The sequence below is a fragment of the Eumetopias jubatus genome, unplaced genomic scaffold (genome assembly GCF_037043125.1).
Source record: "Eumetopias jubatus isolate StellerSeaLion01/CBP00866 unplaced genomic scaffold, mEumJub1_p1.0 scaffold_3, whole genome shotgun sequence".
NCBI classification, from domain to species: domain Eukaryota; kingdom Metazoa; phylum Chordata; class Mammalia; order Carnivora; family Otariidae; genus Eumetopias; species Eumetopias jubatus.
Window position 1 is genome coordinate 185,557,138 of NW_028274809.1, and position 25,463 is coordinate 185,582,600.

General features: G+C 38.8%; 1 protein-coding gene across 4 annotated transcripts in view; it reads left to right on the forward strand.

Moving 5' to 3' along the window:
• Positions 1-25,463, forward strand: part of BIVM (basic, immunoglobulin-like variable motif containing) — a 42,293-nt gene that overhangs the window by 4,658 nt on the left and 12,172 nt on the right. For all 4 annotated transcript variants that reach the window (XM_088021893.1, XM_088021894.1, XM_028112005.2 and 1 more), the window contains exons 2-6: positions 1,225-1,824; positions 7,637-7,763; positions 15,995-16,090; positions 16,720-16,824; positions 17,045-17,139. In XM_088021893.1, coding sequence (XP_087878019.1) covers positions 1,347-1,824; positions 7,637-7,763; positions 15,995-16,090; positions 16,720-16,824; positions 17,045-17,139 — 901 coding nt within the window. In that variant the 5' untranslated portion in view covers positions 1,225-1,346. The remainder of the gene's footprint in view (positions 1-1,224; positions 1,825-7,636; positions 7,764-15,994; positions 16,091-16,719; positions 16,825-17,044; positions 17,140-25,463) is intronic.

The following is a 25,463-nucleotide window of genomic DNA, read 5'->3' on the forward strand; positions in this document are numbered from 1 at the left end:
ATCGAGTACTCCTCTACCACCTGTAATGGTCTGACTTATCAAGGTCTTGCTTTTATATAAATCTTCAGCTTCCTCAAATGCACTTGGTTGCTTTTTGAACTGTTCTCTGTTTCTTCCCCAAAGGAATTGGTGTAGACTTGAAAATTGGTTTTTCCTGAGACTGATCAGAAGTTAGTGACTACTAACTATAATTGATTGTGGTGATGAATGCACAGCTTTATTGAGATGAAATTCACACACCATACAATGCCCCTGTTTAAAATGTCCAATGCAATAGCTTTGTATTCACAAAGTTGTGTGTTCATTATCTCAATTATAGAATATTTTCATTACTCCAAAAAGAAACCCCATCATCCCCAACCTCCTCCTCCCTCCCAGCCCTAGGTAACCCACTAATCTAATTTCTGTCACTAGAGACTTGCCTATTTTACATTTCATATAAATGGAATCATACACTATTAGGCTCTTTCATGACAGGCTTCATTCATTTAGCATAATGCTTTCAAGGCTCATCCATGTTGTAGCATGGGTCAGAGCTTCATTTATTTTTATTGCCCAAAAAATATCCTATTGCATGAATATACTACATTTTATTTATCCATTCAGCAATTGATGGACCTTTGGGTTGTCTCTCCTTTTTGGCTATCAGAAATAATGCTGCTATGAACATTTGTGTGGATGTATGTCTTCCTTCCTCTTAGATGTATACTTAAGAGTGAAATTGGTTGCTCATATGGTAACTCTAAATGTTTGAGGAACTGTTTTCCAAGGTGACTGGACCATTTTGCATTCCCATCAGAAGGGTATGAGGGTTCCAGTTTCTCCAGGTCTTCAACAATCCTTTTTATTATCTATATTTTTGATTAGAGCCATCCTGCTGGGTGTGACATAGTATCTTGTGGTTTTGATTTGCATTTCCATGATGACTAATGATACTGACATCTTTTCATGTGTTTATTGGCCGTTTCTGCACTGTCTTTGGAGAAGTGACTATTCAGATATTTTGCCCATTTTTTATTGAGTTCTTTTATGTTATTATAAAGCATTATTGTAAAATAATTTTTTAATAAGACACATGGCCAGTGATTGTGGCTCTAAGTGTATAGTAGTTGTAAAATAAATATTTATTGAATGAAGGCATGTGAAATACTTGATTCCTTTTCTTAGTGCTTTTGTAGTGTCTAGTGGATTGTTGATGCTTCTTTCTCCTCCTTCTTTTCTTAGGAGCCCATCTTGCAGCTCTCAAATTTCTGTAGAATGCTGTAAACAATCGTCACAGTTGTTTTTCAAGTCATAGAAAGAGTTGCAACTTCTCCTTCGTAACAGAACTTTCCTAGTTGCATTCAATGCCTAACATTGCAGAAGCAGAAAGGGCAAATGATTCTGGAAATGGTGAGCACAAATCCGAGAGAAAGTCTCCTGAAGAGAATCTACAAGGTGCTGTCCAGTCTTTCTGCCCTCGTGCCTCAGGGGCACCCTTGGGTCCCAAAGGAGATGGTCATTATCCGTGGAGCTGTCCAGTGACCCACACTCGGGAGAAAATTTATGCCATCTGTTCAGACTATGCCTTTCTCAACCAGGCAACCTCAATCTATAAAACTCCAAATTCAGCCCACTCTTCTTGCCTCTCTGATAGTACCTCTCTATCTGCTGGAAATAATCCATCAAGATACATTGGCATCCCAACGAGTACATCAGAAATCATCTACAATGAAGAAAATAGCTTGGAAAACTTATCCAATAGCCTGGGCAAGCTACCTCTTGCATGGGAAATCGATAAATCTGAATTTGATGGGGTGACCACAAATATGAAACACAAATCAGGTAAGGAAGGAGGCTTGAATTTCACATGTGAAAATAATCAGAAAACAATATATCTTGTTTAAGCTTGCCATTAAACATGGTTTCCTTTTATAACGCTGAACAAGGAACATTGCTGTGGTGTTGTCTGTCATTGTAGTTAAAATATAACTTTGGGCAGAGGACATTTAGTTCATTAATGGGTTACCACTGGAAACTTCACACATAACCTGTGCATTTTGAGAGCTTTGAAAAATCTAAGAATGCTGTAAAATACAGGTATTGCAGATAAGTATGTGGTAGCTTAGAAATGGTTCATGAGGTTCACTAGAATAACATACCACTATTTTGTAGTTTTGCAGAGACATGAATTCATCTTTCCCAATTAAATGCTTAGTTTTCTACCATATAACATTGTGGCTTTCTCTTGTTAAAATTTTAGAGCACCCAACAGGGTCTCCAGGTACCACTGAGTAGGTTGTGTCCTGCACAATTTAAGAGGGTGCTGTTCACCTAGGGTCCCATACAGTTTTGGAAATTGCAGTGTGGTGGCCCTGCATCAGAAACTACAGCTTTTCATTTCTTTCTTTTGGACTCACAGTAATAAAGGATTTTTTTGTGGTAGGTACACTTATCCTCATTTTATAGGTAAAGAAATTGAGGCTCAGAGGGGATAAGTTGCTTGTGGAAAGTTGATAGCTAGTAAGAGGTAGAACTGGGATTTGTTCTAGGCTTCTTTGACCATTTTGTAAAACCTCCTTACTTGTTCATCTGCCAGATCAACTTGTTTCACAGAATATTATGTAAATTCGTAATTCTCGGTGTGTTGGAGGGTTTCACTTTGTGTCTATTTTTTATGGGTGATTGGCCTATAATTTTTTCATAATATCTTTTTCAGGTGTTGGCATTAGGGCTATGCAGGTCTCCTAAGACAAGTTGGGAAGTGATCTCTCCTGTTTTCTGAGGGGTTTTCAGAGGGGTGTTAAAAATCTGTAGCAGTAGGGGGCGCCTGGGTGGCTCAGTCGTTAAGCGTCTGCCTTTGGCTCAGGTCAGGATCCCGGGGTCCTGGGATCGAGCTCCGCATCGGGCTCCCCGCTCCGCGGGAAGCCTGCCTCTCCCTCTCCCACTCCCCCCGCCTGTGTTCCCTCTCTCGCTGTGTCTCTTTCTGTCAAATAAATAAATAAAATCTTAAAAAAATCTCTAACGGTGATTATGGAGTTGTCTTGATTCCCATTAATTCTGTCAAATTTTAGTTTGTCCATTTTATCTAAGTTGTTGGTTTTGTTGGCATAAAGTTATTTCTAATAGTTCTCTTTATCCCTCTAATACCTACAGGGTCTTTAGTAATAATTCCTCTTTCATTCTTGATACTGGTCATGGATGTTCTCTTTTTTTCCTGGCTAGGGCTTTATCAATTTTGTTCATCTTTCCAAATAACCAGCATTTAGCTTTGTTAATTTTCTCGATTGTTTGTTTGCTATTCTACTGATTTGTGCTTATTTTCTTCCTTCTACTTACTTTGGGTTTACTTTGTTCTTCAGCTTTTTGATTCGAGACTTTTCTCCTATAGCATTTAGTGCTTTAAATTGCTCTGTGAGTACTGTTTTAGCCACAGCCTACGACTGTTGATACACTTTATTTTCATTGTCCTTTAATGTGAAGTATTTTCTAATTTCCCTTGTGATTTCTTCTTTGATATATGCATTACTGTTTAGAACTGTGCTGCTTAATTTCCAAATATTTTGAGGCTTTTGCTAAATGTTGATTTCGAATTTGATTCCATGGTGGACAGAGGACATATGATCTCTATCTTTTAGGATGGGTTGAGACTAGTTTTATGACCCAACATACTGTCCATGTTGGTGAATGTACCATGTGCATTTGAAAAGAATGCCTGCCCCTTCTGTAGTTGTTGGTCGTAGTGTTCTATAAATATTTATTGGGTCAAAGTGTTTGAGAGTGTTGTTCACATCTTCTATGTTACTACTTAATTTTTGTCTTGCTCTATCAATTGCTGAAAATGGGGTGTTAAAAATCAGCTGTGATTGTCGTCTTTTCTGCATTTAATCCTGTTGATTTTTGCTTCTGTGCAATTTGAAACTCTATTATTAAGTGCACACACAATTATGATTTTTATTTCCTCTTGTTGCATTGACTTTTCTATCGTTATGAAATGTCCCTCATTATTCCTGGTAATATTTCTTATTCTGAAAGTGACTTAGATATTAATCTAGCTACTCCACCTTTCTTTTGACTGGTGTTTGCATGGTATACCCTTTTCCATCCATTTATTTTCAACTTGTATCTTTTTATATTTCAAGTCCATGTCTCCTACTCAACCATAAAAAACGATGAGATTTTGCCATTTGGCACAACATGGATGGACCTAGAGGGCATCATACTAAGTGAAATAAGTCAGACAGAGAAAATACCGTATGATTTCACTTGTACGTGGAATCTAAAACCCAAAACTAATGAATAAACAAACAAAAGGTAGAATCAGGCCTATAAATACAGAGAACAAATTGATGGTTGGCAGAGGGGAGGAGGGTGGAGGGGACAGGCAAAATGGGTGAAGGGGAGTGAAAGATAACAGTTTCCAGTTATGGAATGAATACCTTATGGGAATAAAAGGTACAGCACAGGGAATATAGCCAGTGATTCTGTAATTGCGTTGTATAGTGACGGATGGTAGCTACTTTTGAGATGAGCATAATATCTAAAATTGTTGAATCACTGTGTTGTGTACCTGAAACTAATGTACCATTGTGTGTCAAATCCACTCAAAAAAGAAAAGACATGATTCATCTTCCTCTTGATAAAAATCTTATAACTGAAAAAAAGTAAAGTGCATCTCTTAAAGATTTTTTTTTTTTTTTATTATTCATTTGACAGAGAGAGAGCACAAGTAGGCAGAGGCAGCAGAGGGAGAGGGAGAAGCAGGCTCCCCACCGAGGGGAGATCCCGATGCGGGGCTCGATCCTAGAACCCTGGGATCATGACCTGAGCCGAAGGCAGATGCTTAACCGACTGAGCCACCCTAGGCACCCTAAAGTGCATCTCTTAAAGATAGCTTTTAAGTATAGTCAATGAACTACTTGTTTCAGGTATTGTTTCTTTTAGTTCTGGAATTTAGATTTTTAAAATAGTTTTGGTTCCTATCTTGGATTTGCTATCTTTTCATTCATTACTGGAAGACTGTATCTATCTCATAAAGCGTAGTTATAATATCCACTTTAAAGTCCTTATCTGCCAGTTTTAAGACCTGGGTCATCTCAGAGTTGGTCTTATCTTTTCTTTTTTCCTTGAGAAGGTGTCATATTTTTCAGGTTCCTTACAAGTTCAATAATTTTGGATGGTATCCGAGGTATTGGAAATGTTGTGGTGATTTGGGATTCTGGTATATTCCTCCAGAGAGTGGATTTAAGTTTGTTCATTTGTTTGTTTGTTTTTAATTTTAGCAGCAATGAATTTGGTTTGATTAAAACTGCAGATTTTGTCTCTGGAGGACATTTCAAATCTCTGTCCAATATTTTAAGCCTTAGCTGTGCTGTTTGGGGTCTGCTTTATGCATGGTTCAGGGATCAGCCTAAGATTTGGGCCAAATGTATACACAAAATTTGAGTCTCCCCTTTTCTGGCTCTTTTATTTCTGGTCTCCCCACCTACCTTACTTTCCAGTGACAGTGATCGCCCAAAACTCTGTCCCGTAGTTCCTCAAGTCAAAAGAACGGCAGATATTCTACTTACATTTGCTACCCTCAGACCTTTCTCTAAAAGCCAGTGTGATGACTAGAGGTAGGTGTGTATGTATGTATGTTTCTTTGGTGTTGGGGCTAGATGGGTGTGTTATTGGTAGCGTGAGGAATGGAAGAAGGAATATGACAATGTTAAGGGAAGGTGGGCAAAGGTTCCTGGAGTTGATGAGATGGGGAGACAGGGTGTTGAGGTGTTGATCTGTTATGTTCCCTTCTCAAACTTAGCTTCCACTTTGCCAGAGCTTCCCTCTCTCGAACTGCATGGAATTTTGTCTGTGGGACCAGCTCTCCCTGTGGCAATGTGGGGACTTCATGAAGGGTGTGCATTTGGAATCCACACTTACTTAGCCGAGGGGGTTCCTAGGAGTAAAGTAGAAGGGAACGGAGGGCAGGCTCAGGTGAGCCTTAGAGGAAATATGCGGGTCCAGACCACTCTGGGGGCTGCTCGGATCACAGATTACCACACTTCATTGGCCTCTAAGATTTTAAATGGTTGGGAAAGCTATGTAGGGCATTAAGGCACAATTGGGCAGTGAAGACATGGGAAAAAAATGTTGCAAAGTTGTTTTTCCATCTTCTTACTCTCTAAGATTTATTTTATTAGTGAAAAGAAACTTTTCAGAATAAGACTTAACTCATGTTTGCCAGTGGTTGTTCAGCTCTGTAGAAATTTTGTGTTCTCTATGAAGACTTAACGAGAATAGCTAGAGGGAATGGGGAAAAACTGGTTTCTGGATATTATAGTGTTTGTCCCTATGACATCTTACAAAAATCAAAGAAATCCCCTGTGTCACAAGAGTTTCTGAGTTCCAGCTGGTTTGGGTTTTATTGTAGAGCATCTTGAATGAATGAAACAAGCCCCTTTCCATGTCTGTTTCTAGGCGTATATCTATATAATCTATATTTTATAATTATGCATAACTCATAAAAATAAAACATTAGCTTTTATTTAATTTTTATAGCAGATTTGATTATTGCATTGAAAATATGTTATGTGTAAAAATTATTAAATATTTGAGCATAGCTGTCTGAAATGTTAATGGTATTTTAGTGACATGAAACTTGAATGGTATTTATTAATATATATTTTAAAGTTTTTATTTAGATTCCAGTTAGTTAACAGACAGTGTTTTATTAGTTTCAGGTGTACAATATAGTAATTCAACACTTCCATACATCACCCGGTGCTCATTGCAAGTATGCTCCGTAATCCCCATCACCTAGCTCACCCATCCCTTCTGGTGACCATCAGTTTGTTCTCTATGGTTAAGATTTTAACTAAATAATTTTTGCCTAAGTAATCCATTAGCATTATTCAGAAATAAAAAGTGTAAAAATTAAACAGTGCAAAGTCTAATTTCACTTTTGTCTCCTTTTTGTCTAGCTCCCAATTCTCCTCCTCCTTAGGTAACTACTATTATTTGCATTATGTGTCTTTTGGAGAGATTGTGTGTATGTGCGCGTGCATGCGCGTGTGTGTTCATGCATAAGCGCACGCACACACACACACACACACACACACACACAGAAAGGAGACTTTGTTTTCCCTTCTAGTTTCTGGTGCTAAAGTTGCATTTTAATAATATACATGTGAGTATCATTCTTAATTTGTTTTGTGGTCTCTGCAAGGCCTGGAGATATTTTTAAATATCACATTATTGCATTATTGGATCTAGTGCTTTTACTTTCTTAACAGAGTTACATTAATGTGGTTTTATTGTTTTGTAGAAAGGATTCATTTTTGGAAAGTGGCCTAGTTAAATAGTTTACTGTTGGTAATTTGATTTTCTAAACCAAAAATTTTGTGATTGCGTCTTTTACTAGCTGAGCAACCAGATCAGGAATTGGAATATAAGAATCTAATAGGAACTAACACTCGTGGTTGCTTAAACTTGTTTTTATTCTCTCTCTTTAAGCCAGGGGAGTATTCTTGAAGATACATGTATTTCTTCAATATGTTCGCGAGTATTTTGAGAACTAGCGGCATTGCTTTTTAATTTTGTTACATAATTAATTGTATTTCCATGGTAGTTTATTTCATCTTGAGCATTTTGCTTATTTTATATTCGTGTATTCTAGGCAATGTAAAGAAACAAATTTCCAAGAAAAAAACTTCAGATAAAAAAGGAAGACATCAAAGGGAGTGGCCTCAGTATTCTCCTCTTGAAGACATTAAGCAGCGGAAAGTATTAGATCTCAGAAGATGGTAATCTCTAAAAATTGACTTTTTTCCTTAACCACACAATACCATTGTCATACTTAATAAAATTAATAATATTTCCATTGTATCTGATTCCCAGGCTAAAGTTAGATTTCCCAGGTTTTTCTGAAGTAACTTCACGCTTGGTTGTTCATAGTGGGACCCAACCATGAGCCACACCTTGTGTTTGTTTGTTGTGGCCTATATGTCTCTCCTAATCTAGAACAGTCTCTACCTCACTTCCTTCATGGTTTTTGTTTTGTTTTGTTTTGTTTTTAATTCTAGGAGATTGACTTCTTAAAGAGACTTGGCCAGATGTCTTGTAGAGTGTCCTACCTTCTGGATTTGTCTAATTTTTTTCCCTTGATAGTTGTCTAAATTATTTCTATAACCTTAGTATTTCCTGAAAGCTAGAAATTAGATATAAAGACTTGGTTTAGATTCTGGTTGAACATTTTAGGCAAGAGTACTGCCTAAGTGTGATCCTGTGTCCTCTGTATTGCATCACATCAGGAGGTACATAGTATCTGGTCATCCAGGATTAGATTCTAAGAGTGATCGCTGGATTTCAATGGTGACAGCCTAGCCCACATTACCAAGGTTCTTTGTTCCCCTCTGCAACGTCATGTAATCAGTGGGGTGGCAGTGGCATCAGGCTAATATCCTGTCCCCATCAACTTTTCACCTAATGGTTTTGGCCAAACCCCATTGACAATTGTTGCCTGAATCCTTGTTGCAAAATGGTGATATTTCAAATTTCTATCATTTCTTCTCCTTTTATTAGCTGATATTCTTCTAATAAGAAGAACGTTCACTCATCAGCTGGGGCTATTTGGTTACCTTAGAATACAGTTCCTATTCTAAAGAAAAAAATGTTTAATTAATGATAGCTTTTAAATATTACTAGTCTATGATTTGAGGTTTTAAAAATTGTATGAGGTTGAAAAATGCTAGATTTTATCAGTTATTTCATATATTAGACCCTTTACTGTGGGTTGAGAATAGAGATGCACAAAACATGGCCCTTGTTTTCTCAAGGTTTAGAATCTAGGTGAGAAATGGGAACTAAGCAGAAAAAACATAAAATATCTCAGGCAATCTGTCAGATGATGAGTATGAATAAGCTACCATTAGTAGAGGAGGTAATGAGGAGCTTGGTCGTAAGAGAGGCTTCACTGAGGACCTAGGTCTTTTTTTTTTTTTTTAAAGATTTTATTTATTGATTTGAGAGAGAGAATGAGATAGAGAGAGAGAGCATGAGAGGGGGGAGGGTCCGAGGGAGAAGCAGACTCACTGCTGAGCAGGGAGCCCGATGCGGGACTCGATCCCGGGACTCCAGGATCATGGCCTGAGCCGAAGGCAGTCGCTTAACCAACTGAGCCACCCAGGTGCCCGAGGAGCTAGGTCTTAAGAGAGGAAATCTGAGGGGATGGAGTGTCCAAAGGTCTTTGAATGGATGGTAGGAAAGTGTCTTGCTTGTTGGTAATGAAGATATGACAAGCTTGTTTGGAGTGAAGCTCAGAGAAGCCTAGAAACTCGCCCAACATCACATGGTGAATAAGTAGATCTTGTATTGAAACTGAAGAGAGCCAGACTCCAAAGTTCATATTCTTTCTTTGTAACACCTGTCATGATCTATATCTTGGACACCAGGCTAAGGATTTAGCTTTTTTTCTTATGATGTAGAGAGAAACCACTGATGATTTCTTTTTTTTTCTTTTTTTTTTTAAAGATTTTACTTATTTATTTGACAGAGAGAGACACAGCGAAAGAGGGAACACAAGCAGGGGGAGTGGGAGAGGGAAAAGCAGGCTTCCTGCTGAGCAGGAAGCCCGATGTGGGACTCGATCCCATGTCCCTGGGATCATGACCTGAGCCGAAGGCAGACGCTTAATGACTGAGCCATCCAGGCGCCCCATTGATGATTTCTTAACAAAAGAGCATTTTACAAAGACAAACTGGTAGTAATAAGTATGTAGAGCATGTTGGAGAAAGACACTATAATCCAAAACAGTAATGTTAATTTCTTTGGATAAAGGCTTTGCCCATTTTTGCTTCTAATCCCTTAGGTTTATGATATGTTTTAGAAACAAATTTGGATAATTGTATTTTAACAGTACAATATGTAAAGTTGTAAAGGCTTGGATGAAGAGGATAGATGGGAGCAATAACCTGAGGGGAAAAATTCAGGATGACAAGCTCATTTCCCACCGAGAATATTACAAGATTAGGGTTGCAGTGGAAACACCCATAGGAAAGAGTAGAAAGTCAATTAAAGTTGTAGGCCAGTCACGAGCAAGACCAGTAAAACAAGTTTGGATGGATGAAGAAATAGGGAAAATCTTAAGGCTGCCTAGGATTGATCCTAAGGCTTTGTGAAGAAGTGTTTAAGATGGAAGGGAGAGATTTAAATATGACAGAATAACTCTTTTTACTCCATTCCTTCTCTCTGTTGGGGAAGTAGACCTTCCTCTGCCCTTCAAGGTTCTTCTAGCTGGACTTAGAATCAGATTGACATGAGACAGATGAACAGGAGAAAATCAAATTTAATAATGTATGTATAGGGAACCCACACAGACATGGAAATTCCAAAGACAATGAGGTAACATGAAGCTTAGTGAGCTAAGGAGGGGGTAGGGGTCTGAGGATACAAAGGGGAGGAAGGCCATTAGCAGGAAGGGGAAAGGAGATGTTCTGAAAAACAGAGTTTGCCCTATTATGCAGATCAGTTTCTTAGGTAAAGGAGAGTCTCTGTCAATAGCTCTCTTCCTCTTAAAAAGCAGGCATTTGGGGGGGTGGTAGAGAGCTTTTTCTGAATCTGCTGGGTTTGGATTGCTTTTAACTCAAAATAATGTTCATGCCAAAGTGGTCCATCTTGGGGTGACCTGCTCTTGGCACCTACACCTCAAACCCATGGAAACAATAACAAAATTTAAAAAAAAAATAGGGAAAAACTCTATCTTCCCTGAAACAAAGAAATAGCAACATTCCCAAACCATAGGTTTTAATTCAAGCGTCTCAAATCCTGTGCACTCTGGACCAACAGAGAGAGGACACCAAGGGCTACACAGACTATGGTGGGCCTCAAACAGCACAGGTTTCCCTAATGTTTGTGTGGCAGTCCTAAAACCATATGGTGACCCTTTGGTTAGATCCAGGGGTGTTACAGCTGCACCAGTGGAGAAACATTGGAGTTCTTGGTGGAGATCCAGTTCAGCGCTACAGAAATGCAGGTAGGGGCTATGGAAGGAGACCTCCTGCTGATCTGATTGCCACTTGATTATCTTACCCCTTCATTTCCAGCCAAGGACAGTGCCTCTGGTGAATTGCTGGGAAGGTTGGTGACGGCAAGAGTGAAACACAGGCCACATATTTCCTGATTTCAAAACATTACAGAGGCACATAATCAAAACAGTGTGGTCCTGGCATAAAGACAGATATGTAGACAAAGGGGTCAGAATAGAAAGCCCAGAAATAAACACTCGTGTAAATAGGCAAACAATCTTCAGTACGGGTGCCAAGACCACAGAATAGAGGAAGGACAGTGTCTTCAGCAAATGGTGCTGGGAAAAGTGGCTATCCTTCTGCAAAAGCATGAACTTGACCCTTACTTTTCACCATACACAAAAATGAACTCAAAATAGATTAAAGACATAAATATAAAGATCTAAAACTATAAAACTCCTAGCAGAGAACATAGGAGGAAATTTCATCACATTGGATTTGACAACAATATCTGAGATATAACACCAAAAAGACAGGTAATAAAAGTAAAAATAGACAAATGGAATTATGCCAAGCCTTAAAACTTCTGTGCATCAAAGGAAACAATCAACACAATGAAAAGGCATCCTCCAGAATGGGAGAAAATATTTGCAGATCATATATCTGATAAGGGGTTAATATCCAGAATCTGTAAAAACTCCTACAATTCAGCAACAACAAAAAATATCAAAGAACCTGATTAAAAAATGGGCAAAGGACTTGAATTGACATTTCTCCAAAGAATATGCAAATGGCCAACAAGCATACAAAAAGATGTTCAACATCATTAATCATCAGAGAAATGCAAATCAAAATTGCAGTGTGATATTACCTCACACCCATTAGGATGGCCACTATCAAAAATGCAGAAAATAATAATTATTGGCAAGGATGTAGAGAAATTGGAACTTTTGTGTGCTGTTGGTAGGAATATAAAATTATAAAATGGTACAGCACCTATGGAAAAGTATGGAAGTTTCTCAAAAAATTAAAAATGGTATGTATGTTATGGGCCGAATGTTTGTGTCTCCCCTCAATTCAGATATTGAAATCCTAACTACCCCCAAGGTGATGGAATTAGGAAGTGGAGCCTGTATAGAAAGAGACAGGAAGAGGGAGCTTGCTTCCTCCCCTCTGTCTCTGCTCCATGATGTGAGGATACAAGGAGAGGGTGGTCATATGCTAAACAGGAGGCAGCTTCTCACCAGACATTGGATTTGCTGGCATCTTGATCTTGGACTTCTCAGCCTCCAGAACTGTGAGAAATAAATGTTTGTTGTTGAAGCTACTAGGTCCATTGCAATTTGTTATAGCTGCCTGAGCTAAGGCACCATATGGTCCAGTAATCCCAATTCTGGGTATATATCCAAAAGAATTGAAAGCAGGATCTTGAAGAGATATTTGCATACTATGTTCATTGCAGCATTATTCACAATAGCTGAGAGGGGGAAGCAGCCCAAGTGTTCATTGATAAAGGAATAAAGAAAATGTGCTATGTACCTAGAATGGAATATTATTCTGCCTTAAAATAGTAGGAATTCTGACGCATGCTACAACATACATGAACTTTGAGGAAGGACATTATGCTTGATGAAATAAGCCAACACAAAAAGATCAATGATATGTGATTCACTTATAAGAGGTACTTAAGAGTGGTCAAAATCATAGAGACAGAATGTAGAATGGTGGTTGCCAGTGACGAAAAGATAAATACTGTAGATTCCATTTATATGATGTATAAAGTAGTCAAACTCATAAAAATAGAAAGTAGAGTGGTGGTTGTCAGAGGCTGAGGGGAGGGGGAAAAGGGTGTCGTCCAGTGGGTGTAGAGTTTCAGTCTTGCAAGATGAAAAGGTTCTAGAGATCTCTTTCACAACAATATGAATATAGCTAACATCACTCACCTGTACCCTTAAAAATGGTTAAGATGGTAAATTTTATGTTGTGTTTCTACCAAAATTATATAAAAAAAAAACAAAAATGGGGGCAGATTTGACAGTGGAGAGTCGAAGATAGCAGACAACTCTTCTGTGATAATGGGCTCTATTCAAGGATGAGTAAAATCATAGAGGAAGCAACTTGATACATGTATATAAAAGTTGCAAATAAGCAAAAACAGGGACAACTGCAGAAGGCATATACATCTTTGGGAGAGTTAGTCTAGGAAGTAAAGTTAAAATTCAGAATAAGCCCTCTTTATCAAAAAAGTTGTAATTTACACACTTTCTCAAAATGAAGTCAAAGAAGACATTGTATGACAACAGAAGGAAATAATTGACAGGTCCTTGGAAAGAAGTGGAGAAAAAAAAAAAGTCATTGTAGAGGTGAAAACCACATTCGAAGCAAGGAAAAAAAAAACCCAACCCAATGAAAAACATAATAAGTCAATGGCGAGCCAGTGTGAGGAAATCGCACAAAACTCACATGGAAAAGAACAAAGATGTAAAAATGATGAAAGAACAGATAAATATTGGGGCGCCTGGTTGGCTCAGTTGGTGGAGTGTGTGACTCTTGATCCTGAGGTTTTGAGTTTGAGTTTATTTAAAAATAAAATCTTAAAAAAGAAAAAGAACAGATAAATACGGATAACAGACAGAGGCTCCAAATAGTACTAACTTGTATTCTTGAGGAAGAGATCAGAGCATAGAAAAGAAAATAATTTGAAGACACAACTGGAAGGAATGTTCCCCAAATGAGGAAAGGCTAGAGTCTGCAGATTTGAAAGGGTAAATTGTGTCCCAGGAAAGGAAAGTCGATACAGATTGATGAGCATCAAGGCATGTTCTAGGGGAGTTACTGAAATTCAAGTATAAGGAGTCTTGGGTGCCCAGGTGCAAAACCAGTTGTACAAAGGGAAATTATCCCTTTGGTCTCTGTCTTCACCATGGCAGCACTGGCTGCCAGGCTACAGTGGAGTCATGTTTCTCAGGAGAGAAAAAGTCACCCAGATGTCACATTCACATTGTCATTCGAGTGTGGTAGCAACAGACTCCGAATCATGTGAGAATTCAGTGACTACAAAACCCATGAGCTCTTAGCCATTCAACAAGGGATGTAAACCAACCAAGATATTGCGGGTAAAGAAAGGAATGGAAAGCAGTAGGAAACAAGTCATGTTGACTGCTAAGTCCATTTGGAGGAAATTTAGTTGCAGAACGGAATGTTGGAGGGAGCTATGAATACCTGAGCACTTAGGGAAGTTAGCTTCTGAGTTTGAAACGGGAGCTGTATAATGCCAACGCTTTCTCAGGCCAGGATCATTTCTGTGGGTAGGAATTCTTTTTTAAACAGCCTTGCGAATAGATATAAACAAAATCATTCTAATGTGTTCATTGGTTTTTTTCTTTTGTGGATGTAAACCAGTTATTTTGTAGTCTTTTCTGGAGGATGATTCTAGTTTCCTAGGGCTACCATAACAAAGTGCCATAAATTGGGTGGCTGAAAACAATAGAAACCGTCTCATAGTTCTGGAGGTTGGAAGTCTGAAGTCAAGGTATTGGCAAGGCCACATTCCCTTTGAAGCCATGGGGTAGAATTTTTTGCTTCATTCTAACTCCCAGTGCTTTGTTGGCAGCCCTTGGCATTCCTAGGCTTGAAGCTTCGACGCTTCTGCCTCCATCTCTGTTTCCCCCACCATGTGTCTGGGTCTTCGTCCGGCAGGCATTCTCCTCTCTGTGTGTCCTTCTTCTCTTTTTATAAGGACACCGGTCATCTTGGATTAAGGGCCCACCCCTACTCCAGTGTGACCTCCTCTTAATGCAATTCCTTCTGCAAAGACCCTGTTTCCAAGTAAGGTTGTATTCATAGGCTTCTGTGGTTAGGACTTCAACGTATCTTTTTAGGGTGGTGTAGTTCAGTCCATAACAATTCGTGTATTATGTGGCTACATAATAACCATATAGTTAAGGACCATAAGAATCCTTTGTATCTAGTCTTAAAGGTTCTAGTTCAGCCTATAGATACAAGGGTTGTTGATTTGTATAGGCGCCATTATGCATATTATGTAGACATATACGAATATATATACATGTATCTGTAATTTTTCTTTTTGTAATTAACTTTAAGGTAAGACCAAAACTGTGTTTAGTGATAAGTCTTATTTCTCCTTTTTGTTTTGGCCACTGTCAGCACCTTCATTAAAAAGCAGTTGGGAGGTGCACCTGGCTGGCTTAGTCCATAGAGTGTGTGACTCTTCATCTTGGGGTTGTGAGTTTGAGCCCCGCACTGGGTGTAGAGATTCCTTAAAAAAAATAAAATCTAGAAAAAAAAAAAAGCAGTTGTGAAAAGGTAATTTGAAAGCCAATACTATTTCTTTTTTTCTGATTGAATAGTCTGCTTCTTTTCTCCTCAGTTCACATTAGCTGCAGTCACTTCTCTTGACATGTGACAATTTAGAAAATTGTCTCGATTACTCAGTGCAATGAAATTGTGCCATGGAAGGATTTTGTGTTACACTTTAAAATTCTCTGTGACAATGGAACCATTGCTTCTCACCCAAGGGTTTTTAGTTGGACATAGTTGGTGATAAATGGGTGGTGAATTGTTTTTTAGTCTGAGTTGAAGAATCTGAAAAATTGATACATGGGGACAGTGCTTTGTTTCGTTTCTCCAGTATTTTTGAAGTTGCAAATAATCATGTATGCAGCTCAGTTAGGAGCTTACACTGAAATTTTAGTAGTTGGTGCCTACATTTATATATTATTATTTCTTTTCCATTGGTTTAGATAACATCTACTTTAAAGAGTCGTTAGTTAAACTTAGCTAACTTTATTAAACTGGATGGTTTATTGTTGTTATACATTTACAATATATTTAATAAATAAAAAAATATTTTAAGTGAGTAAAGATTTTACATTGGCTTATATGAGTAAAGTTTTCATTATGCTAACACATTTAGTTGCCATGAATATTATATTTCTGTATCCACATTTTGTATTCATTCAAGTGAAGAAAACAGTCTTTTGTTTTCTCAGGTACTGCATAAGCCGACCACAATATAAGACTTCTTGTGGTATCTCCTCATTAATTTCGTGTTGGAATTTTTTATATAGCACGATGGGAGCTGGAAAGTAAGTATTTATTAATTTATTGGTATCCCTAAATTCCAAATTCAGAAGTTTTTTAGTAAAAAGCAATACGCTTTTTCTGTAATTGAAGGGTTTTAAGAATAAGTTTTTCATACATCAAGAAAAAAATTGCTGCATTTTGTTATAAGCCTTTAGCTAAAAATAATAAGCATGTATTATTTGTGATAAAATAAGTATTAAGAATATAGTTGACCCTTGAAAAACACAGGGGTTAGGGCAGTCTCAAATCCACATAAAACTTTTGACTCCCCAAGAACTTAATGACTCATGGCCTACTGTTGACTACAAGCCTTACCAATAACATAAACAGTAGATGAATACATACCTTGTGTGTTATATGTATTATATACTGTATTCTTACAATAAAGTAAGCTAGAGAAAAAATGTTAAGAGTATCATAAGGAAGAGAAATGCATTTAAAGTACTGCATTGTATTTATAAAAAAAAATTTTCTGTGTATAAGTGGACCTGTGTGGTTTAAACCCATGTTGTTCAAGGGTCAACTGTATTACTAAAATTGTTTGCAAATCAGATGGACATATGAACATTGAGGCAGGTTATATTTCCATATGATTGGAATTGTAAAATGAAAGGTAATGTTTCTTTTGTAGTCTTCCACCTATTACCCAAGAAGAAGCTTTACGTATTTTGGGCTTTCAACCCCCATTTGAAGATATTAGGTTCGGCCCTTTCACTGGAAATACAACACTTATGAGGTATGAAGTCCTCGCTTACAGACAACACCTGATTTCTAGTTCTGTGAAATAACAATGCTGTAGATGTGTGTTGACAGTAAAACCATGTTTCCAGCTGCTGGGCCCCAGCCTTTGGTAGATACACCAAACTTGGGTGCTGCCCGAATTTTGCTGGAATTGGAATAGTGCCATCTGTGCTATGGAACTGTTGGCTATGAGCAAACTTTCTTGTCATTTTCAGATGGTTTAGACAAATTAATGACCACTTCCATGTAAGAGGATGCTCGTATGTTCTATATAAGCCTCATGGGAAGAACAAAACAGCTGGAGAAACTGGTAAGTAAGCATATAGAAGATTTTTACACACACACGCCTTAGGATCTGTCTCAAAGATTGGCTGATTTGGTTCATGGGACATTATGCAAACCTTGAATACAATCTCTTATTTTTATATGTCTTTATCCAAGGGGGAAATCATAATAGAAATCTGTAGGGTACTTTCATAACATGGGTGAATATTTTTAGCTCTTCTCATCTTTGCATGTAGAACTTTTAGAATTTTCAAGTATGTCCTAAACACTACTTTAATGCATTGCTTGTATTGTTTGGGCCTATGGCGTGTGTGCGTGTGTGCGTGTGTGTGTGTGTGTGTGTGTGTGTGCTGGTAAAACTCTTTCAGGAAGCAACATGGAATTTGCAGTTCCTCTTCCTAAAAAGGAATGCCAGGATTTTAGAATATCTGATGGTAGGCCTGCACAGTAACATCTAACAACAGGACAATGGTCTTTGAAAGTGACAGAGTTCTATTACAGAAGTCTTGGCTGTAACAGAGAGTAATGGAACTGATCTTCAGGACTATTTTATTTTATTTTTTTATTTTTTTTTTTTTAAAGATTTTATTTATTTATTTGACAGAGAGAGACACAGTGAGAGAGGGAACACAAGCAGGAGGAGTGGGAGAGGGAGAAGCGAAGCAGGCTTCCCGCAGAGCAGGGAGCCCGATGTGGGGCTCGATCCCAAGACCCTGGGATCATGACCTGAGCCGAAGGCAGACGCTTAACGACTGAGCCACCCAGGCGCCCCAGGACTATTTTAGTTATATGTTAGTTATATTGGACAATTTCCATCTTTCACATTTCATCATAGCCTTTTGACTTTACTAATTAGAAAATTATAATATAGTTAAGGAAAAAATTATTTGACACTTGTTAAAATGATCATGGAGGCTTTATTCAAGACTATTGTAGTGGGTTATTATAATGGGAGCAGAGATGGGATTCAACCCTGAGTACAACAAAGACTACTGAGATTTATAGCCAATTAGCAAAGTGAGTGGTTGGGAGGTTACTATAAGGGGGCATGAAGGGGGGGGTTAGGGGGATCCTTGCTAACTGCTCTGAGAGGATTCTTGTGGTAGGCAGGCCAAGGGCAGGCTACAGGCTTAGACATCAAGAGTGGGGCATAAGGAAACTGAGCAGGTATTAAGGGTGACAGAGTCTCCTTAAACTGGCTTAGCAGGGTTCTTGCTAAAATTGGACCAACCAAGGACGGACACAGAAGCCTGAGGTGGAGTCCTACTGGAGAAGAGGGCTCCGAGGAACTTAACCAGTCTGGTTAAAGAGAGAGGGTACATGGTTTACCAAGGTGAAGGACTGAAACAGAGAGCAGGTTATAGCCTGTTGACCTGTAGCAGGTATAGCAAGTTGGTTATGAGTCAGGCACACTTGGGAGTTGACATGTGTTGGTTTCTATACATTCTGGTTCTGTGACCTTGAACAAGGCAGTTAGGACCACTTACTGAGTCCAGTGTAGACCTTTGTCTTTCCATATTTGTACCCATCCCATAGGGTCACTGTGAAGATAAAAAGAGACATATATTATATATACCTAGCCCCTTGTGTGACACAGAGTAAGGACTCAGTAAATGTTAGCTTTTATTCTTACTCCCTAAATTCTGCGCATTTGCAGAGAGCCTGTCCCTGTGGAAAAAACAGCTTTAAATGAATGGTATTTTTTTTTTCTTTTCTGTTTCTGGTGAGACTCAACACACTTCCTCAGGAATTGGTCAGACAGTTAAAAACTAACAAAGGATATACTTTCCAGGTTGCTAATTTTCTCTTCCCCTGTGTTTAGTTTGCTTTTTTTTTTTTAATAAAGAAAAGTGTCTACTGAATTTCAGTTTAAAAAAAAATTCAGTCATGTTTTTTATTCCAGAACTACCTAGTTCTTTTTCAAATCTTAAAAAAAATTTTTTAGGGCGCCTGGGTGGCTCAGATGGTTAAGCGTATGCCTTCGGCTTAGGTCATGATCCCAGGGTCCTGGGATCGAGTTCCACGTCGGGCTCCCTGCTCCTTGGGAGCCTGCTTCTCCCTCTGCCTCTCTCTCTGTCTTTCATGAATAAAGAAATAAAATCTTTAAATAAAAAAAATTTTTAAACCTGAGGTAGAGTTGGCATATAACATGACATTAGTTTCAGCTATATAACATAATAATGATTTGCTATTGTATACATTGCAAAAGGACCACCACAATAGGTGTAGCTCACACCTGTCACCACACGTACTTACAGATTTTTTTTCTTGTGATGAGGACTGTCAAGCTTTACTTACTTTACAGCTTTCAACTATAAAATACAGCATTATTAAGCATAGTCTCCAGCTGTACATTGTATCCCCATATCTGGCTTATTTTATAACTGGAAATTTGTGCCTTTAATCACCTTCACACATTTCACCTTCCCTATTTTATTTTATTTTTTATTTTTTTATCTTTTTTAAAAAAGATTTTATTTATTTATTTGACAGAGAGCGAGACAGAGAGAGAGGGAACACAAGTAGGGGGAGTGGGGGAGGGAGAAGCAGGCTGCCCGCTGAGCAGGGAGCCCGATGCACCCAGGACCTGGGATCATGACATGAACCATCCAGACGCTTAACCCATTTTATTTTTTAAAGTCTGTTGTTTCTTATAATTTCAAGCCCCCTTTATTTTTTTTCAAATACATTAAACCTTTTTTTCCCTGTATTTGATCTAATATCTAAAATTTGTCTGATTCTACTTTCTCTTGTTTCTTTTGGATTTCAGTTGAGATGTTGTGTTTCCTTGTGTGTATAATTTTTTAAAACTGTTATCTGTTTAGTTGGATCTACTTCTGTGGCAGGGTTTGGGGCTTGGTTTGGATTTAAAAATCTTGAGAGAAGATTTGCATTTAGTTTTGCCCATTTCCTGGAGTACTGGGACAATTTTTATTTAAACTCTCTAATTGAGGTTTTTTTTTTTTTTTTTTTGATGATACAGATGGCATCATTCTGAACTGGTTTATGATTTTGAATTCTTAGAGGAAATCTTGGCTGCACCATCAATCCAAAGTTTAGACTGGCACATTTCTTTGGTCTCTGTTCCATGTGGTCACTTTATTTCTGGTTCCCCTCTATACTGCCTCATGTTGTTCCAGCTTTGCATGGGTTTTCTCCTCTTGTCCTCTTCAAGAGAAGGCAAAACTTTACCTCTACCCATCTTAGGTTTTCAGCTGGGACATGTAGCAAAAAGACAGATGAGCCAGTTTATTAACACGTACGGCGCACTTCATGTGGGAGAAACCTCAGTGAAAAGGAACTCAGCCTGGTGGCTTAGAATGGCTTACTTAGCATCTGCAACAAAGAACAATACATTTGTAGAGAAGTGACGGCTATCTGGGGAGCCCAGGGCATCCCAGGGAAGGTTACTTATGTGGAAGGGAACTAATGGAGGAAGGTTTGTTTGCAGATTCCTCTGGTGCCATTTCTGGGCTAAGAGTCTGTCTCCGGTAAAAGGAGAATTTACATCCTGCCTTTAGGTAGGGAAGGGGAGGGTTGAGAGAGCTTTTCCTGCATTTGCGGCTTCTTAATTGCCTTCAGCTCAAAATAATTTTTATGTCAGAGAGGCATATTTTGGGTGACAGGCATATTTTGGTTTCCTTCCCGCTCCATTCTGCCCCCTGCCCCCAGCCTTATTTCCTGCAGACCTCCTGCAGCCATCAGAGTAGAACTTTACCTTTTATGGGGTTTAGCAGAAACCTTCAGGACAAAGACCTTCATAGGACCTCTACTTTTATTTATTTTTTAGTCTCTGGAAATTCTTCAGTTATGTATTTTAACAGCTCTTTTAAATATTTTATCCAGTACATTTGTTATGTCATTGGCAGGGTTATTTAGGGTCTCTGTATCCCAAGGAAGAAAAACTGATGGATCAGTTTAAAAACTATGTTTTATGTATTTGTGTTTATTTTCACATTTATATTCTGTTGAATGGAACAATCCTAAACTCAGAATTCTTTAGACAACAATATACTGTGAATGCTATGAATCTTTCTGTGATTAAACTTATGTATTACGATCAACGTCTATCTCTTTAAACCAGATTTATTTGTAGATATGCATATAGGGATTAAATCAAGCACAGTTTAATTAGCAGTGGTACTGTTGCAGGATTGCAGGGCTCTTGTCTCACAGAGTCCAAGAATGAATCTTGCGACACAAAAGGGTGAAGTCAAGTGAAAGTTTATTAAGTGGAGGTGAGAGCAGAAAGGAAAGAAAAAAACTCTCCAGAGGGGTCTGGAAAAAAACTCTGAGAGGGGTCCTGAATGGGTTGTCACCATGGGCTTTTACTGGCAGTCTTCTATTGAGAACTGACTGGAAAGCGTGTGGCCTTGAGATTCTTCTGCAACCTTGGTTTGTTCCCTTATGTCTTGTTCTTCTCTGTCTCAGCATCTCCACCTGCCAGGAATAGTTCCGGAGCCTAGTCAGGGGCCTCCTGTCTCTCCTGCCTGACCTTCACCCCTTCCCCTATTCACGGGCTGGGACCTGTGGGCAGAGAGAGCTATATGGGGATTGTGAGGAGTGACTGACTGTATACTTTTTAATTAATGGGGGTTAGGGAATAGCGCCCATCTCCAAGGAATCTGGAAGCAAGGCTTTCAGGACCGTGAGGGCCCAGGTGCTGCTAAGATAAGGTTCCTTTTAAACTTGAAGGCACTAAGGCAGCCATGGGTTCCTTGAGGAAGGTCATGCTCTGCGTGTTTCAGGTGTCCATCAATGGGCTGCAAGCTGTAAGGAGATTTTAATTTAAGCTACATTTCTTTTGCCTTTGTTTTCCATATCAGTACCAGTTATGGATATATATAGAGTTTTCCGTAAACTGTATCATTCAGATTAGTGGCTTGACTTTCATTTGGTATATTAATTATTCCTGCTTTAATACTGAATGTTTTATACAGTTTTGGGGTTTTAAGGTCTTTGGTCTGTTTTTTTCTTTTTTGTTTGTTTTTGTTTGTTTTTTAATCAGCCTTGACAAGTAAGGAGCATCTTTGGTAATCCTGGTGATTCCTTAATGTACTTTTTACTAATATTTAATAATTTCTGCCTGTTAGCCCCATGACACATTTCCTAAGAATGTGTATGTTTTGTTCTAGGAAAGAGACATCTTATACTTTATTTCTTCAAATTAAAGGAAAATAATATTAATTATGTTGGTTCTAGATTTTTATCCTAGCCAGATCTGTATTTTAGTTTATGGTGATGCTAGCTTATAATATCAGTCTGTAAAACAAGATACTCATCATTACCAAGATCATATTATATATCATATTGACCACTGTCATCTTTCATATGATATTAACTTTTGAGGGTAATTTCATTTTTTTTAAAGATTATTTATTTCTTTATTTGAGAGAGAGAAAGAGAGAGTGTGTGAGCTCGTGAGCAGGGGAAGAGGGACTAGCAGACCCCTTGCTGAGCATGGGGCCAGCTGCTGAGCTTGATTTTGAGGACCTGAGATTGTGACCTGGTCTGAAATAAGGAGTCGGAGGCTTAACTGACTGAGCCACCCAGGTGCCCCAGGTAATTTCATTTAAATTTAAGGGCATTTCCATACATTTTACTATACATTCCTACTTCTCAGTTTTAAAAATTAATTTTATAGTAGTAAAACCATCTTTTAGCAGATGTTTCATGTGTGCTAGGCACCGTGCAGACTTCCTTGCTTTAATTCGGTAGCAATCCTGTATAGATGTACCATCCCCCCTTCCCTGATGGGGAAACAGACATGGAAAGTTCAGTAAGCAGAACAGGGTTGCACAGCTAGTGAGTGGTAGAGTCAGGTGTCAGAACTCGTCCGCCTGATTTCAGATTTCAAACCTAACCACTTGTTGTTCTGTGGGTCCCACTGTTGTGTTCTTTTAACGATCCTAGTACATTTTAGAGCTATTATATGGTTAACATTTTTTATAATTAACATACGTCATTTTCAGCAACAAAATTATATACTGATAGAAACATTGCTAAACATTTTTTTCCCCAGAATGCTTCATGTCTCCTTAGCACAAGGGTTCTGTTTGATTTCAGATTTTTTTTTTAAGATTTTATTTATTCATTTATTAGAGAAAGAGAGATAGCAACAGAGATAATGAGAGAGGGTGAGAAGCAGGGAGCCTGACGGGGCTCGATCCCATGACCCCAAGATCATGACCTGAGCCGAAGGCAGATGCTCAACCGATTGAGCCACCCAGGTGTCCCAGACCTTGATTTTATCATAAGATTTTCACAAGATAAGTAGAATGTTTTTCTGGCCCCAAAGATTTAAACGTCCTCCAGTTGTTACAAAGTATGGTAATGATTCTCTTCATTAAAGGTCTTATAAAATTTACACTGAAGATGGAAGTTTGCTGGAAGCAAGTGGATGAGCAAGGGTGTCTCGGAACAGTAATTAGTGATGTGAGCCAGCACCCGGCCCCCCCCCCGTGGGACTCCCACCCTTCTCTGACAACTGCGCGTGTGTGACATGGGATCTTTCATGACATGCATGCTCAGTCCATAGAATAAATATTAGTAAAACTTAATTGTTTTTTTAGTGTGAGACAATAAAGAAAAGTAAATGTTCTAATATTTTGTGTCTGTGCCCCAAGGGGTCTTGTGTAACCACTTGGATGTGTCCACACTGAGAATCATAAACCTACAGCAGCGATTGGCAGAACTTTTCTATAAATAATGCAATAATCGATGGAGAGAATGTCACATTTATGTGTCCGAGACGTGGAAAAGTACTGTGATACTGTTCTCGGGCTGCTGTCCCAAGACTGCGTTGTGAGTGGGGCCCTGGAGACACCAGCCTAAGACTCATGAGTCCGTTACTTGCTTGTCTTATTACTTGCCAGTCAGAAGAGGATTTCATAGAGAAGTTCATGGATTTTTGTTGTATTACTATCAGCAGCATCTGGATAGAGGGGCAGGACCTACGCAGAGAAGGGTCACTAAAATCCAAGGAAACCAGGGGAATCACCAAGGCTCAGAAATTATAATATGAAAGGAAATTTGATATCAGAAAGAATATAGTATCAAAGAAAATCTGAGCATAGCAGAAGCATCAGTTATGTAAATTTAAACGAATTCCCAAGGTAAGAGAATGTAGTTACTTATTAATGGAATGTAGGAAAATACTAATAGGGCCCTGGAGACAGTTGATTTGGGAACTGCTGTTCTGGAATTTTCAATTTGTTTTGTCCAAATGTCCCATCTGACTTTAAGATTTTATGCCCTACTTTTATTGGAAACTCTCTCATTTGCAGATCTTTTCAGGGTTTGTATTTTATTTATTTCCTAATAGCCTAGTAGTCCTTCATGACTTTATTTTTTTTAAGATTTTATTTATTTATTTGACAGAGGGAGACACAGTGAGAGAGGGAACACAAACAAGGGGAGTGGGAGAGGGAGAAGCAGGCTCCCCGCTGAGCAGGGAGCCCAATGCGGGTCTCAATCCCAGGACCCTGGGATCATGACCTGAGCCAAAGGCAGATGCTTAATGGACAGAGCCACCCAGGTGCCCCACCTTCATGACTTTTTTAACTTAATGATTTGATGTGTAGATTCACCAGTGTCCCTAATAATCTAGGCTGTGTGGCCCTGGGCCCTACGGACTTTTTTACCCATATGTTCACATTTCCTCCAATATCTGCCAGGTCTTTTTCAGCGAGGAATGGAATAAACTACTCATTCACCTGTTCCCCTGCCCCAACCCCCTTTCCTTGGTGGGGGGGGGGCGGGGTTGCTGCCATTTCTTCAAATGAAAATAATATATTTTCTCAGTTTTCTTTATGTTTTCATTTTCCCTATTACAATACTTAACTCCTGACTTTGTCTTTTTCTATGCGTATTTCCTGAAGGATAATTGATCTGCTTCCCACCTTGGCATTTTCTTGTCTTCCTCCTCAATAATCAGTTGTCTGGTGCAAACCCTGCTCTATCGCTGAAGCGCCCCCTGCCACTTCATGTGCCACTTCCTCTTCCTACAAGACTGATCATTTGCATCTGTCGTTTGGCATTTGGCCTCTGCAGCCTTATGTTTCATCTTTTCAGTGTGTTCGTCCAGCTCCTTGACCATAGGGACATCTTTCAATAGCCCTGAGTCCGTGTATGGTGACCATGACCTTGCAGGGGCTGCCCTCGAACTTCTGACCGTGTTCAGAGGGAGGGGTGGTACAATGTCAAGCAAAAGACCTTTCTGTTCTCCCTCTGTGGAAGAAAGAGTTGAGAAATAGGCTTTTCTCATTTGTCTCTGGGATGTTCGGTAGTGAAAACCATTGTCCCTTGTTGCTGTTCACTTGAAAAACACTTTGAGATGCATATTCTCTT